At 36.4% G+C, this 13774-nt stretch overlaps 1 protein-coding gene across 4 annotated transcripts in view; it reads right to left on the minus strand.

Annotated features, from left to right (window-relative positions):
- Nucleotides 1-1746: 1746 nt before the first annotated feature.
- Actbeta (inhibin subunit beta) overlaps nt 1747-13774 on the minus strand; it is a 34805-nt gene continuing 22777 nt past the window's right edge. For all 4 annotated transcript variants that reach the window (XM_083033113.1, XM_083033112.1, XM_083033111.1 and 1 more), the window contains 4 exons: nt 7832-8052; nt 7380-7608; nt 6817-6994; nt 1747-6663 (listed from right to left, as the gene is read on the minus strand). In XM_083033113.1, coding sequence (XP_082889239.1) covers nt 6423-6663; nt 6817-6994; nt 7380-7608; nt 7832-8052 — 869 coding nt within the window. In that variant the 3' untranslated portion in view covers nt 1747-6422. The remainder of the gene's footprint in view (nt 6664-6816; nt 6995-7379; nt 7609-7831; nt 8053-13774) is intronic.

The following is a 13774-nucleotide window of genomic DNA, read 5'->3' on the forward strand; positions in this document are numbered from 1 at the left end:
TCAGTTGGCGACACCGCTGCGCCTTGCAGTCGGTGGTGGGGATCAGTCTCATGCAAAACGTGCAGCGTAGTGGACGCATGGGAAGCATGTGTCTAATGGAAGGGATAGAAAGAGAGAGATATTTTCGCCGAGTCCGGTTCACTCTGGGCTGTGAAGTTGGGTTTCGCCGTCAGGTGGCGACACCGTTACGTAGAGTCTTGCTCGCGGCTCGCGGTCAGTTTCGCGCGAGACGAGCAGCGTAGTGGACGTGTACAGATTTGAGCGAATCTAATTTAAGTACAGATATTTTTATTGAAAGATTTTTGTAGAAAATTCTAGTTTTTTATTCTGTTAAAGATTTAAATATTTAATTTTAATACTGCGTTGCAATTTTTGAGATTTTATTATCAAAGAATAATATAACTTCGATTCGCGTGTAATTATATTCGGTTAGATTAAACGAAATGATAAAATATATATATATAGAAAGAGAGATATATGTATAAGATCTTAAGTTTAAAAATTTTAGAAATAGTAGAAATTATAAATATCTCCATCTTTTGTTAAATTTATTTTTAAAAATATAAAAAGAGCAGAAAAAAATTACTCTGTGATATATATGTAATATTCATGTATAATTAAATTATCAATAATGTTTAATCACATAAAATAAAAATGGAATCGGATTACGAAAAATAATCAGAAATAAGGATTAATTTGTGAAAGAAAGGAGTCGGGAAACATATTTCCTTTTTAAAAAGAAATTAACAGATTGCGACCACATATTTGACATATTTAAGGGGTTTTTATTTCGGAATTGCATCCATCTTTGAAATATATAATTAATATCTCGCAACGGACGCGTTGACCCTGCAGCAAATGCGACGGGAAGAAAGAAGGAATCTTCGCCCCAGACGCGAAAAAATCACCGACACACATTTTTGTTTCCCTCTTTTGGTTTTTTTTTACTTTTCGGCTGACGCCATGCCGAAACTAAGAACTCGAGAAGATCAGAGAACATAATTTTTCTTTTGGTATCACTCACTTTCAACGTGTTTACTCTGTCGGGATATTCGTTACTACATTCCGCTTCCTCTTTCGTTTCCTTTCTCGCACTCACTCTTTCTCCCCTTACATTATCTTTCTTTTTCTCATAAACTTAAATTATGTACAATTACGTATTTCGTGTACTCGCTTCTTAGATCATCTTATCACACACACAGCCTGCAATTATATATTTATTAAATATAACTTTTTTCAATTTTTTACATTTTGGAAAATTAAAATTGTCTTACAGTCGTTGAATGCGAAAATTTTCTCAAAAAATTTCTTTCTCTGCTATATTCTCATTTACTTTTGAAATCTGATTCCAATGTTAATCATATCATTAATTTTGATCAAACAGCGCGATTCGCTTTTTAATTACTATACTATCCGCATTTTCAGAATTTTAAAGAATTTCTAAAATTTATACGTGTGCGTTGCAAGATTCGTTTTAATAAATTATTATATCTTGTAAAATTATATGTATATTAGATTGTATATTATATTACAGTCTAGAATTTCTAATTCGCATTTTGGATTTATATTGCAGGATATAATAAACTCTTCTCGCATTCTCTCTTCTTTTCCTCTTCGATTCCTTTACTATTTACCTTTCTCTATTTTTTTTTCCACGTACACAGAACACACATACACGCATGCATACATAGTAGTTTTCCATCGATTTTTGCATCTCGTCCTGTACTCACAAAGAATCGCCTCTAACCATCGCGCGAATGTTTCTTTTTTTTTTTTTTTTTTATTTGCAGACTTCGACTTCGGAAACCGATCAGACGTGTTATCATTTAATTTTAACGTTCTATTGCGCGTTAATCGCAGACAGATGTTATACTGGCTCCGAACGATCCCCCTCGCAAAACAATTCGCTCGTTTGGTCGGCGGCCGGAGAAAATTCGCGTAACGAATTTGCTTCGCGTTCGTGGAGGACCGTTATAAGGCACTTTCACCTGCACTACATAAATTGTATCGTTAGATGAATATTTTATTATGCGTGTATCCTAAAAAACGCCTGCGCGCTATTAAATATCAGTACTTTTTCGAAACTCACTCTATTATACTACTCGCTAAACGCAAAAATGCGCGAAACTCGTAGACGCGCGCAAGCTCCGAGACGAGAATTCGCTAAAAAAGGCATTTAAGTGCAAGGGCACTTTGCATTTCAAATTTATTTCATATTCCGCGAAAATGCGCTAAATTGCTAAATCTTTCCTCGCAAACACTTGTAAAACATTTTTTTTTCCCTACGTCGTTTGAGCGCGATTAGATTTGCGAAGGGGCCACTCATTCGAAACGTCATCTCTTTTATATAGTTTCTAGATCGGCTTTTCCGGAATCGATGGCGATGCCTATATTTTGATTGATTGAACTGACTTGATTCGCGCGACATTCCACAAAAATTTCGTTCGTTTCAAAAACGGACGCAATCGCAAGAGAGTCGCATCTTCTCGAAGCTCGAAACTTGAAAATTTCCCTTCCCGCGGAAGTCAGTGCAATATATAGAGTGTCAATCGCGTCGTGTGTTTTTTTTCCGCGGCGCGTCGCACGCATATATTTATATATGTATATATCCAGAGCGGCGACCATCGCACCTTCCAAATTAGCGGATAATTACTGGAAGAGAGAGATAAAAAAGACGTTTTTTTCCATTTTTCCATTTTTTTTTAAGTTAATTATTTAGAGTTAGAGTTAATCTACTCGAATATACTGAGAGATAGTGACTTTTCGTTTAGTATTCTCGCGCAAGTAACATGTAAGCGATCTATATAGAGTTCAGAAACGATAATACGAGAGGGGGAGAATTATGAATTTGTTTTTTTTCTTCTTCTCTTTTTCTTACTTTCTCTTATACTGTTTAAATTTATACACAGTGCCGAGAAGGTGACGTATCGTCGCCCATCGGATTGATCGACGAGATCAGCGTCTCAAATAATCACAAAGTGACTCAAAGCGTCGAATACCTCTCACTTCCTTTGGAGTTCGTTCTTAAATTAAGGAGGGTAGACTTTCGTCGGCTCAGCCTTGATGCCTGCGCTCCGTTTCTTTCGCGTCTTTCTTACTATTATTATTATTATATTATCTTTTGTTTCATTAGAATGTATTATTATATTATGAATATTATTAATATAATATAATTAATATTATTATATTGGTACTATATTATGATTATTATTATTACTGTGTGTATTATTGTTATAAGTTTTATTATATATTATTGTTCTTATTATTATTTTTATAATTGTTATGTATTAATTATTACTTATTAATAAGTACCATATTATTAGCATTGTTATTATTGTTGCTGTTGTTATTGTTATTATTATTGGTAATATTTTTGTAGTAATATATTATATATTACCGTTTTATAATATCATTAATAGTATTAATATTATTGTTATTATTATTATCTTGTTGTTGCCGTTATTATTATTAATATTATTATCATTATTATTATTAATATTATTATTACTGTTATTATATTAATATTATTATTGTTGTCATTATTATGTTTTATCATCATCATCCATCGTTATTATAATTATTTTTTTTTTATACATTAAAATCGGTACAGTAGTCGTAAACACACTCCTTGAGCTTGTTAAAGGCTTTTTTCTTTATCGAGACTTGTACGCATTTATAGAGCTTCTCCTTTTTAAGGAATTAAGTAGAAAAAAGAAGTAGTAGTAGTTATATAGTAGAAGATGAAGAAGTAGAGGAATTCGAAGAAATATTTCTTAACAGTGCTAGAAATACGCTTGCTTAAAGTAAACTGTATTGTGGACGCAATTAGTTTTTTTTTCTCTTTCTCTAGCTGAACAGCGGAATGTCTAATTGTATTTATAATTTTCTCTTTCGCGCTCTCTCACTTTCTCTCTTTCTTGTTTTTCCTATCACTCGCTTTTTCATCCATCTTTTATCGCGCATACATACACCGTTACATACTTCATTCGCACTTCACAGCAATTTAAAAAAAAAAGATCAGTCGAAATCGCACCGAGGAAACGGACAATTCGGCAACTCGATTCTAATTTTCTACTTTCGAACCCTTCTCTTAGCGGATTGCATCCTCTCTCTTGCATCTTTCTCTCCGTTAATTCTTGTTTGCTGTTCTTCATCCATCATATTTCACATCGTAGATCGAACAAATGCGATAAGACACTCGCATCCTCCGTCGCTTTTCCATATCCTATTTTCATCGTTATCCTCTTTCCGCTATTTGATTACCGTTACTTATGCTTTATCATTACTTTGATAATAATTTAGTAATAGTACGACGATACCTTAATAAGGCCCAGTAAGGCTGCGTGGGTCGAACGTGACTATCCCACGAAAAAAATTTCATTTATATCTTTTTCAATTTTTTTTTTAATCGCACGCATCGCTACGGAACAACAAATCGCGATGCAGACAATGTATCTTGTCGAGATACATTTGACCAACTATTTTGAAAAAGAATGTGCGCCATCACTCAAAAATTGTCGTCTCATCGTCTCTCTGAGACTTTTTTCCTCCGTTTTTTATTTATTGTCGTATTATTGTTCATTATTTCGTTTATTATTTGATCTTTGCAAACTCTCAAATTTTTTTTCAAAATTTCCAGTTTTTAATTATTATTTACTATTATTTTTAATAATCTTTGTTAGTGTCTCGCGATTAGCGATACACGCTCTTCTTTCGGTTCACGCATTCCGATAAACTTTCGCAAGTTTATTACATCAGGGGTGATACAATTGTTATAGAACTTTTATATATATATATATATATATATATATATGTATATACATATACATATATATTCTTTTTTTTTATTTAAAGAAGAGACTGCGAAGAAATTGCTCTTAATATTACGGTACAAGATCTGGTGCACAAATGTGTAAGTCTCGGTTTAATCATGTGTAATCGGATATATGTATATAATATATATTTTTTTTGCGAATTATTAAATTACATATCGGTGTGTTCGTTCGTAAAAATTCTCGAAATATACGCACGTCCGCAACACTCTGTGTTCCACCAATCATAGACTCGGAGGGGGGGTCTCTCCTTGTGTTCAAGTGCAATTAATAATTTCTTTTTTTTGTAACTTTTGAGTATCATCGATCGTTTTCATCTCACCCGTCTCGTCCCCAAAATCTTAATCCTGACCCTGGCACATTCTGGATTTATGTGTATTTATTACGTAGATGTATATGTGTGTTTGCGTGTACGTGCGTACATGTGTGTATTATATTTATATATATGTGTGTCTGTCTGTGTGTGTATTTTTGACTTTTTAAACAGCATTTGTGTTATTTTTTAATCGTTACTTTCTCGATACTTTCAGAAGTTCTGCATAAAAAACAAGGCAATTAGATTGAGTTCTTTTATCATTTTTACACTTATATATCTTAACGCGCCTGTACGCGAATATTTATATATTTCGGTTGAATCACGTCATGTGTATGTATGCGTCCAAGTATGTGTTATATATGTTTAGTTATTATATATATATAATATTTTTATATAATATATACACATTATATATATATATATATATATATATATATATATATATATATGTATATACATATAATATGTATATATAATTGTAAAAGTCACGTCTTTTACTTTCAATCATTTTTAATTTTTCTCTCACTCTCTCGTTTTCTCTCTCTTCCTCTCTTTCATCACGCAATCAATAAAGAAAGACTAAACTCTTGGATAAGAATACTGACTCTGAATATTTTTTTTTCACGTATCTGACCATTTTTTCTTACGGTGTCGCGTACAAATAAACCGGATATAGATAAATATATTATATATCTATATATATATATATGTATGTGTGTATATCGTAAACGACGCTTTGAAACTGAGACGCCGTGTCTCTTTTCTTCTCTCTTTTTTTATATATATATTACACTTGGTAAAATCTATTCTACGTACTCGAACCTTAGAAAGGCCAATTTTATTTTATCGCCACGCGCGCTAATCGCATCCGGAATGCAATCGCATCGGCGTGGCGTGTAAATCTAGCGAAATTACCTAGTCCTTTTGACTATCTTTGCACATACCGGTCTACCCTCGGGCGATCGTTTTCAGAAAACCGCATCTCCCACGGGGGGGCGGAGGGGTCCCTCGTTCGAACGCCGCGCACTTGACTATCGTTCGCGCAGCGCTAGATCGGTTTTTCCTACTGGCCGATTTTCCGTTTTCAGCGCGAAACGACTCTCATTCACAATCGCAGAATTCGGACGGTTTCTGGACCGATTTGCCAGATCGAGTCGGAGGGGGGGGGGGGGGGACTCGCGGTAACGATTCCGCAAATTACTTTTACTGCCAAATATGGCAGACGATAAACTTTCTTACGAGCGTCCTTTCTACGTCACGCGCTCTCGCTTGGTTTAAGGACAACCGCACTCGTCCACCACCATCTTCGGTAGGTCTCTCTTGATGATATTCGAATCCGGGCCGTAATAAATGAGCGACATGGACGAGAACTTGACCGGCGCGCAGCACGGTTGCATGCCGGCCAGTCGGTCCATCTTCCGATACTCCTCGATTACGTGGGTGTAGTAATTGAGGAACGTATCCGGCGTCCTGTGACCGGCCGTGCAGTCTCCTCTGCAGTAATTGGCCCAGTATCTATCAAGGAAATCGAACGATTAACATGAGAAAAGTGTGTGAACATTAAATGTTTCTCATGTTTTGGAAATATCCTGCCTTATATGGCGATAACCGATAGAATTGATATATTGTATCATTATACGATTGATTATTGCAGTTTGGCTTATTTACCCCGGAGGAGCAATGATCCAATCATCCCATCCCAGCTGAGCGAAGCTCACGTAGAACCGTTGTTTGCAACACTGGCCTTTTATTGCACCGCTGCATTCGATGGCCCGTCTTCTCACACGCTTTACGGCCGCAGGATCTGTACGCACGACTAGAAACGGCCTGTCCTGATCGTGTTCGCCTGAAAGGTATACATATATTACTGAATATTATTCAAATTTTACTGAACACTTCCGCTCTTATATAAGATAAAAGTAATAGTGACAGCGAATTATAGACTCGTAGAATTATTGATCAGTCGCGTCGGGCTAGAGTAATATATTTATTGACGACGAGATCGAACTGATCAAAATGCTCTATCAGTTTGAAAAATTAGTTAAAGTCAAAATTTTTATTTTTTTATATTAATTTTGTATATTATATTAAGATGTCTTTTAAATTTTATTTTCCTATATTAGTGATTAACTAATCATTTATAGCTTGGGTGATGCTCGCAGTGTCCTGTCGCACAACGCATAGAAATGGTTTCGAAGGACGCATCTAATCATCGATTCATCGAGGATTACCTTTTGGATTTAAGGACGACTCGATCACGTTCGGCGAATACCCGTCGAAGGTCGATACGTGGACGTGCGAGCCGCATCCGCTGCAATCGACGAGCAACGTCAGCTTATCCTTCGAGTAGTTCGTCGTATACCATCTGCTGACGACTTTCGTCACGTCGAATTTCTGCCAGCCGAGCTGGCCGACGTTCACTACGAGAGACGTTACCATCTCCAGATGTTGACTAAGCTCCTAAATAAATTAAACCCCTCGTATCAGGTAGGGAGATTTATTCTAAGAATGACGGGAATGATTTCTTTTTCACTATGTTTTTAGAATTATAATTTTAGATTTCCTCTTTTTAAATATAGAAAATACAAAAACACACACGAGTCTTGCTGCAATCGATAAAAGTTAGCCAAATTTATTCTGTGTCAAAGATTTATGCAAAATGATCGATTACAAGGCAAATTACCTTGCCTCGGAGATGCGTCGTGTTACCGCAATGGACTCTAAACACCCAGAGAGTGATGTTTCTTTGGTTGATTTGATTGTGACGATGATGCTGATAGTGATGAGCATGCTTGAGCTCGACTTTCGCCCACAGGGTGGCCCTCTTGATTCTCAGAGGTTCCAATGCCGGTTCGCCGCTCGACATCGGGAATTCCAGCAGTGGCTGGCCGTTTAACGTGTGCCCTGGAACAGAGTATACGTGTATCTTAATTTAGGAGAGAAGACCAGAAATTAAATTAAGGATTCAATTTAATATGATCACATAATTCATTATATAATTTTATTTTAGTCTTCTAATTCGAGATATTAATTGTTACAGTTTTAAGAATGTTATCTCGTGTCATTGCATATATAGTAATACAAAAATAGAAGCTTCCCTAAAATATGAAAATTATTAATAATTTGTAATTATTAATTAATTTAATAATTTAAGAATAAATCGCGAATATTTTCTATTTGAGTTTGCATGCGAGCAATTAGCATTTCTGAAAGAAGAATACTGAAAAAAGAACGATTATGTACACAAATGCATGCAACTATTTTTTTGTGTCGCGATAAAACTGTCGCGTCCGCATGATCGAGGTAGATTTTTTCAGATTTTGTTCTTCTCGTCACTTTTTCCCATCGATTATATACGAGGAATTACGCGTTGGACTTTATTCATATACAGATATTTTAGAATCTCTTTTAATGACAAACTATCATTAACGAATATTCAACTTTTATTATAGAAAATCGTATGATAGTGTTTGATAGTGTTTAGTGAAATTTTTGATTATTTAATATCAAAAGACATATCTTTGTAATTATGTGTTAAATTAATATTTTAAGGAGATAAAAAGTTTACTTGAATTAAATTGAACAATAATATTGTATCTAATCAAAAGCTATATCTCTTCAGTAAGCTCAAAAAAGACTTTCCAATCGTTTTTGTACACTGAGAGAATTTGCCTTACTAAACTGCATAATAAAATTAATCAAACATATTTTATATTTTATTGTGATAAATATTAATCAGAGAAATTCTCATAAAATTCTTTCCATATCATATCGTCCCACGATTACCATGATTTTCAGGGTAAATTCTAAGAGAAAATTCTCTCTGTGTACTATAAAAAAAATCATTAATGTTTTGACATTTTAATTAAGAGAAAGTCTGCTCCTGAAAGAACTTTACCCATAATTATGATTCCTTTCCAGCCACCCTTTATATACACACATATATACATATGTGCACGTACGCTGCGTTCAACGCTCGTTCAACGCTCGAAAGCACCGCTCCTTTCGTCTCTCTTTCACCCTGTCCTCTGCCGACACACACAGGGTGTACGTGTGCACCTTTCGCGTCTGTGTGGTGCGCGTAGAGTGAAAGCAGGGCGGCTTCATCCTTTAACGGTTTGGTGAGTCACGGACCGAGCGGGGTGGGTCGGGATGGGGATAAGCACAGGGTGTCTGCCGCCCGTCTGCCTTTTGCCTTTCACCGCACACCCCTCCGTTGTAATCCGCCTCCACCGTCGCCTCCACCACCGCCGCCGCCGCCGCCGCCGCCGCCACCACCAACCCACCCACAACCCTTGTCTCCGCACCCTAGTCGCGCCGCTGCGCGCGCTATAGCGTCCAGTATGACGATACTACGCGATTATATAGCGCTCTTTCGTCTACTTTGCGATAGCCGGCGAGGGATGTAATGACTCGTGATAGATTGGCGAAGACTCTCGTCATGATTAGCGAAGGTATTCGCAGATTATTATTTTATTCCCCATTATACCGTATTATTTTGCACTATTGTATTTTTGGACGAGTCTTCTCTAATTTGAGGACAGTTTAAGATTATTATAAAAGTATATATATGTGTATGTGTGCATGTGTTTGAGGATAGATGTCGGGGTAGATCATATTAGTTTCGTATGTACAGTTGTGCGTAATTGAAAAATAAATTGAAACAAAACAAAACGAGCTTAAAAACAAAAAGATACAGATTGCAAAAGACCTAATTTCTCATCGGATCGTATTAGAAATAATAAAATAAAATATTAGAGATACGAGGAAAAAGAGAGAGAGGGAGGGAAAGAGTTTCTAATCGATTTTGCGAAATTCAAGGAGAGCGCAGTGAAACAATGTCGATGATCGTAACATTCTTGTCCTTCGCGAAGGCACCACGCCCGAACGTACACGATTCGATTCTCCTTCCCTTACAAGATGGAATTGAGAGCGGAGATGCAGCGGAGCATATATACGATATAGATCTAATGATAGAACAGATTGCCGCTAAACAGCTGTATCACTGTGCGCGATAATGATTGATTTTTAAAAATATTCGAAGAAAAAAAAGAATTAATCCAAAATTAAATTGAGAATTAAATCGCACATGGGCAGATCTAAAATTTTTTTATACGATTATCTTTTTATCATTAATCTGTTTAATTTAATTTAAGGTTTTCACACTACACATCACATCACAGTCTGACCAAAAATATGCTGACAATGAGTACAAACATTATTATAAGCACAAGTATTGATCGATAATTCTTCATATATTTGCAATTTCACAAAATCGTTATAAAAGTTTATGTATTAATATATTAATATTTGTACGATGTGTAACTGCATATTTGTACGAGGTATTATTTCGCATCAATAGTATCGTATGAGTTAAACGCGTGTCTGACTGAGTAAATTCTTCGTCTGGTGATGTAGTGAGAGAAGATCGAGGCGGATATGCGGATATAGAGGAAAAAGCTCGATATATAAAACGCGGCTCCAGAACGCTCCACGTCCTTGGCACGTGATCGACAACAAGAGTACGGATTTTTAGTGGTAGAATACTTGTGGCACAATCGCGGTTCACGAAATTACGCGTTGGCTTCCCACACTGGCACCTCTCCTGTGCACACAGGGTGCCCCGGACATCGCTCGTTCCCCTCCGATTGTACCAGATATCCGGAGACTAAGGGAAATAACTATGCATTTTTGATCGCTAAAAATTAAGGAGAGAAAAAAAATTGGCACACAGTGTAACCTTTATGAGGACTCAATCTTACTTGGATATTTTGGATGCTGCACACTTTATCGAGATTTCGTGAATTAATTTCTCATTTTCCACTATATACGATGGGCCAAGTGTCAAAGAATTGTGTCACAAGAGTGTCTTGCGTTTTACTTTGGTCAGAAACATTTTCATCAAAAAATCATTACTCTGTTCGGTTTATAAATGATGTATCGGAGATTTTTAGCTGGACAAGACTTATGGCGCATTCCACTTATCTTCGGCCACTTATCTCTCGACACCTCGAAATAATTCACTCCATCTCGGTCCTTTGCCCTGTACAAAGAGTGTATCTTTGATCTTCCACACGTTTCTCTTGCAGGCTCTCTCTTTGGGCCTTCTCTTTCTCTTTCTCTCTCTCTTTTTACCTCTGAGTCGCGTGTTCTATATTTTCGTACTTCGATTTTCTAATGGCCTCGCTCGAGTTTCGAGTGCATCGTCTGCCGCACATTTCGAGGTCGGTACATCGGGTGGTACTTTTGCCCCCCCCCCGTGCGCCGCAATGCGACATCACCACGGAATCTGCGCCCCGTTCTCTCTTCTCTCGTCGGAACAGGAACGATGAGACTTTTTTTCCCCTACGATGAATATCATTCCGAGCGAGACGAAGCGATGCGTCGTCGACCTATTATGTGGCGACTTTTTTGTTATATATGCGTAACGTCGAGAAATATCGCGCCTCGATAATATATTACGTGCAAACTCTTCAGCTAAACGTCTCAATTAATTTTTTTAAAATAAAGCAAGATTTTCTTTTCCAACTCAATCAATAAAATATTCATTTGTACGGCATTTTTTCATCTCGCAAAAATATTTTAAAATATCATTATTTATATTAAATAGAGTCTCTCTTCATAACAATTGCATCTATGGATATAAAAATCGATTTGGATCGAGATCTCTGAATTCTTAACGCGCGGATAAATTAATTCTCGCCACAACTGGTCGCAAACCGAAGAAAGGAGAAATACGATTATTTGCGCGATAAATTGGGGGATTTGTCGAAAATTACAAGTGGATGGAGTTACCACCAGTGTGTGATGGTACTGATCAAGTATAGTATAGTTGTAACGGTGAGCGAACACTATCGAGCGAGTCAATCTATTAGCACGGCCAAGGTTCGAATGTTATAGGCCTCTTACATCGCGCCTCTATCACGTCCTCTACGAGCAAAATTCGATTTTCCGAGACAGAGATAGAGATTGGGTAGATAGATAGATAGAGAAAAAGAGAGAATTTTTATAATAAAAATATATAGAATAAAAATATATAGAATACAATTTTTGGAAAGATTTCAAAACTATTTTTCAGACTGTGCTTCCTATCGATGTCGAATCGAAAGATCACGATAATAAACTGCATGATGCATGTAAATTTAATCGATCATTCCGAAAACAAAATAGATGCATAATTTTCGAGGATTGAGGCGGTTAATGGAGCGTGTTGTAAACGTGTGAAGCTACGTACAGTGTGTATGAAAACTATGGAGCTTTCGATGATACGTGAACATCATTATGTTCGAAAACAAGGATATTTCGGAAATGGCGCAGTCTTTAGCGATTCCGGTTATTGTTCTCGAAACAGTTAGACTCTCGAACGTCGGATCTAAATTGAAATGTTAGAACTCGCGAATGTGCGATTCGAGTGTTTGGCTTCGACAATGATTGGCAAGCTTCTCGTGACCTTGCGTCAACCATCTGCCGCGAGATAAGTTGCGTCTCGTCCTACTTTTGAAATCTTCCGCCGCCACTTTCTACCTCGGTCGTTTTTGGGAGAACCCTCGGTTCCGCATTCCGTAATTTAATAGAAAGCTTTTTCCTCGGAGGCAGAACGAGTGACATGGTAAAAAAAGAAAAAGGTCAGGGCTTTTTCCGAGTTTAAACCTTAGATATACGGCTCTAGATTCGTAGGTTCTAGATTCGTCCTAGAGACATTGATATATCGTCCCAACGTTCTTCCGTTCTATCCCCTATCTCCAAGGGCGCACGTAGAAAAACAATCCAAACCGCTCCTACTATATTTAATATATACATATACTTTTATAAAAATTTAAAATAATTGAATAATAAATTAAAAGAATCGACAAACAAAATGTAAATTTTTTGAAGAGAATGCGAAAGACACAATGCTGTTACATTTTAGTACATCTATTTTATCTGTAATTTTTTCAAATAATTATTATTCAGGAGGGAATGATTATTTTTATTGCAGCTATATATTTTTTAGCTACTCAAATATGTGAATTAGGATATTTCAAAATTATTGAATGTTCTTTAATCATGATTTTGATCAATTGGGAAACAATTTCTCTTTAATTTATTATCAGCTAAAATATCGAAGAGGATTATCATTTATTGTATATCCTTTTAATTCTTAATGTTAAAAGTCCTTGTAAATATAAATTTTTAATTAAAAAAAAAAACCAAAAAATTTTAAAAATAAGATCAGATTTATCATATCTGGTTCACGTGTCTTCTGTTTTAAAAAAATATCACATTGAATATGAAATAGAAAGAAAATTTGCACCCTTGTCTACTTCGTATTCCTTACTTTGGTCGCGTAATCGGGGTTAGCGCGATCTCTCTTTCTTTCTCTCTCGATGGCAGAGAATCTCGTAAATTTCGCACACGCGCATGTCAGTGAGACGAAGTAAGGTCTCTCCGTCGCCAAGTTGTCCATTTGAAACGCGTCGCAGTATAGGATACCGAGGAAAATGCGCGATGGCACCGAAAGAGATCGAGGAAACATTGCGAAAGGGTCGGAAGAGGGTGGGGAATAGGGGAAAGAAGGGGGTCGGAAAACGACGATCGGGAAATCGAAGGAAGAGAGAAACGTTTGTGGAAAGAGCAAGCAGCGTTG

Source organism: Prenolepis imparis, unplaced genomic scaffold, assembly GCF_030444845.1.
Source record: "Prenolepis imparis isolate NDT839.2.m4 unplaced genomic scaffold, iyPreImpa1.0 SCAF_3, whole genome shotgun sequence".
NCBI classification, from domain to species: Eukaryota; Metazoa; Arthropoda; class Insecta; order Hymenoptera; family Formicidae; genus Prenolepis; species Prenolepis imparis.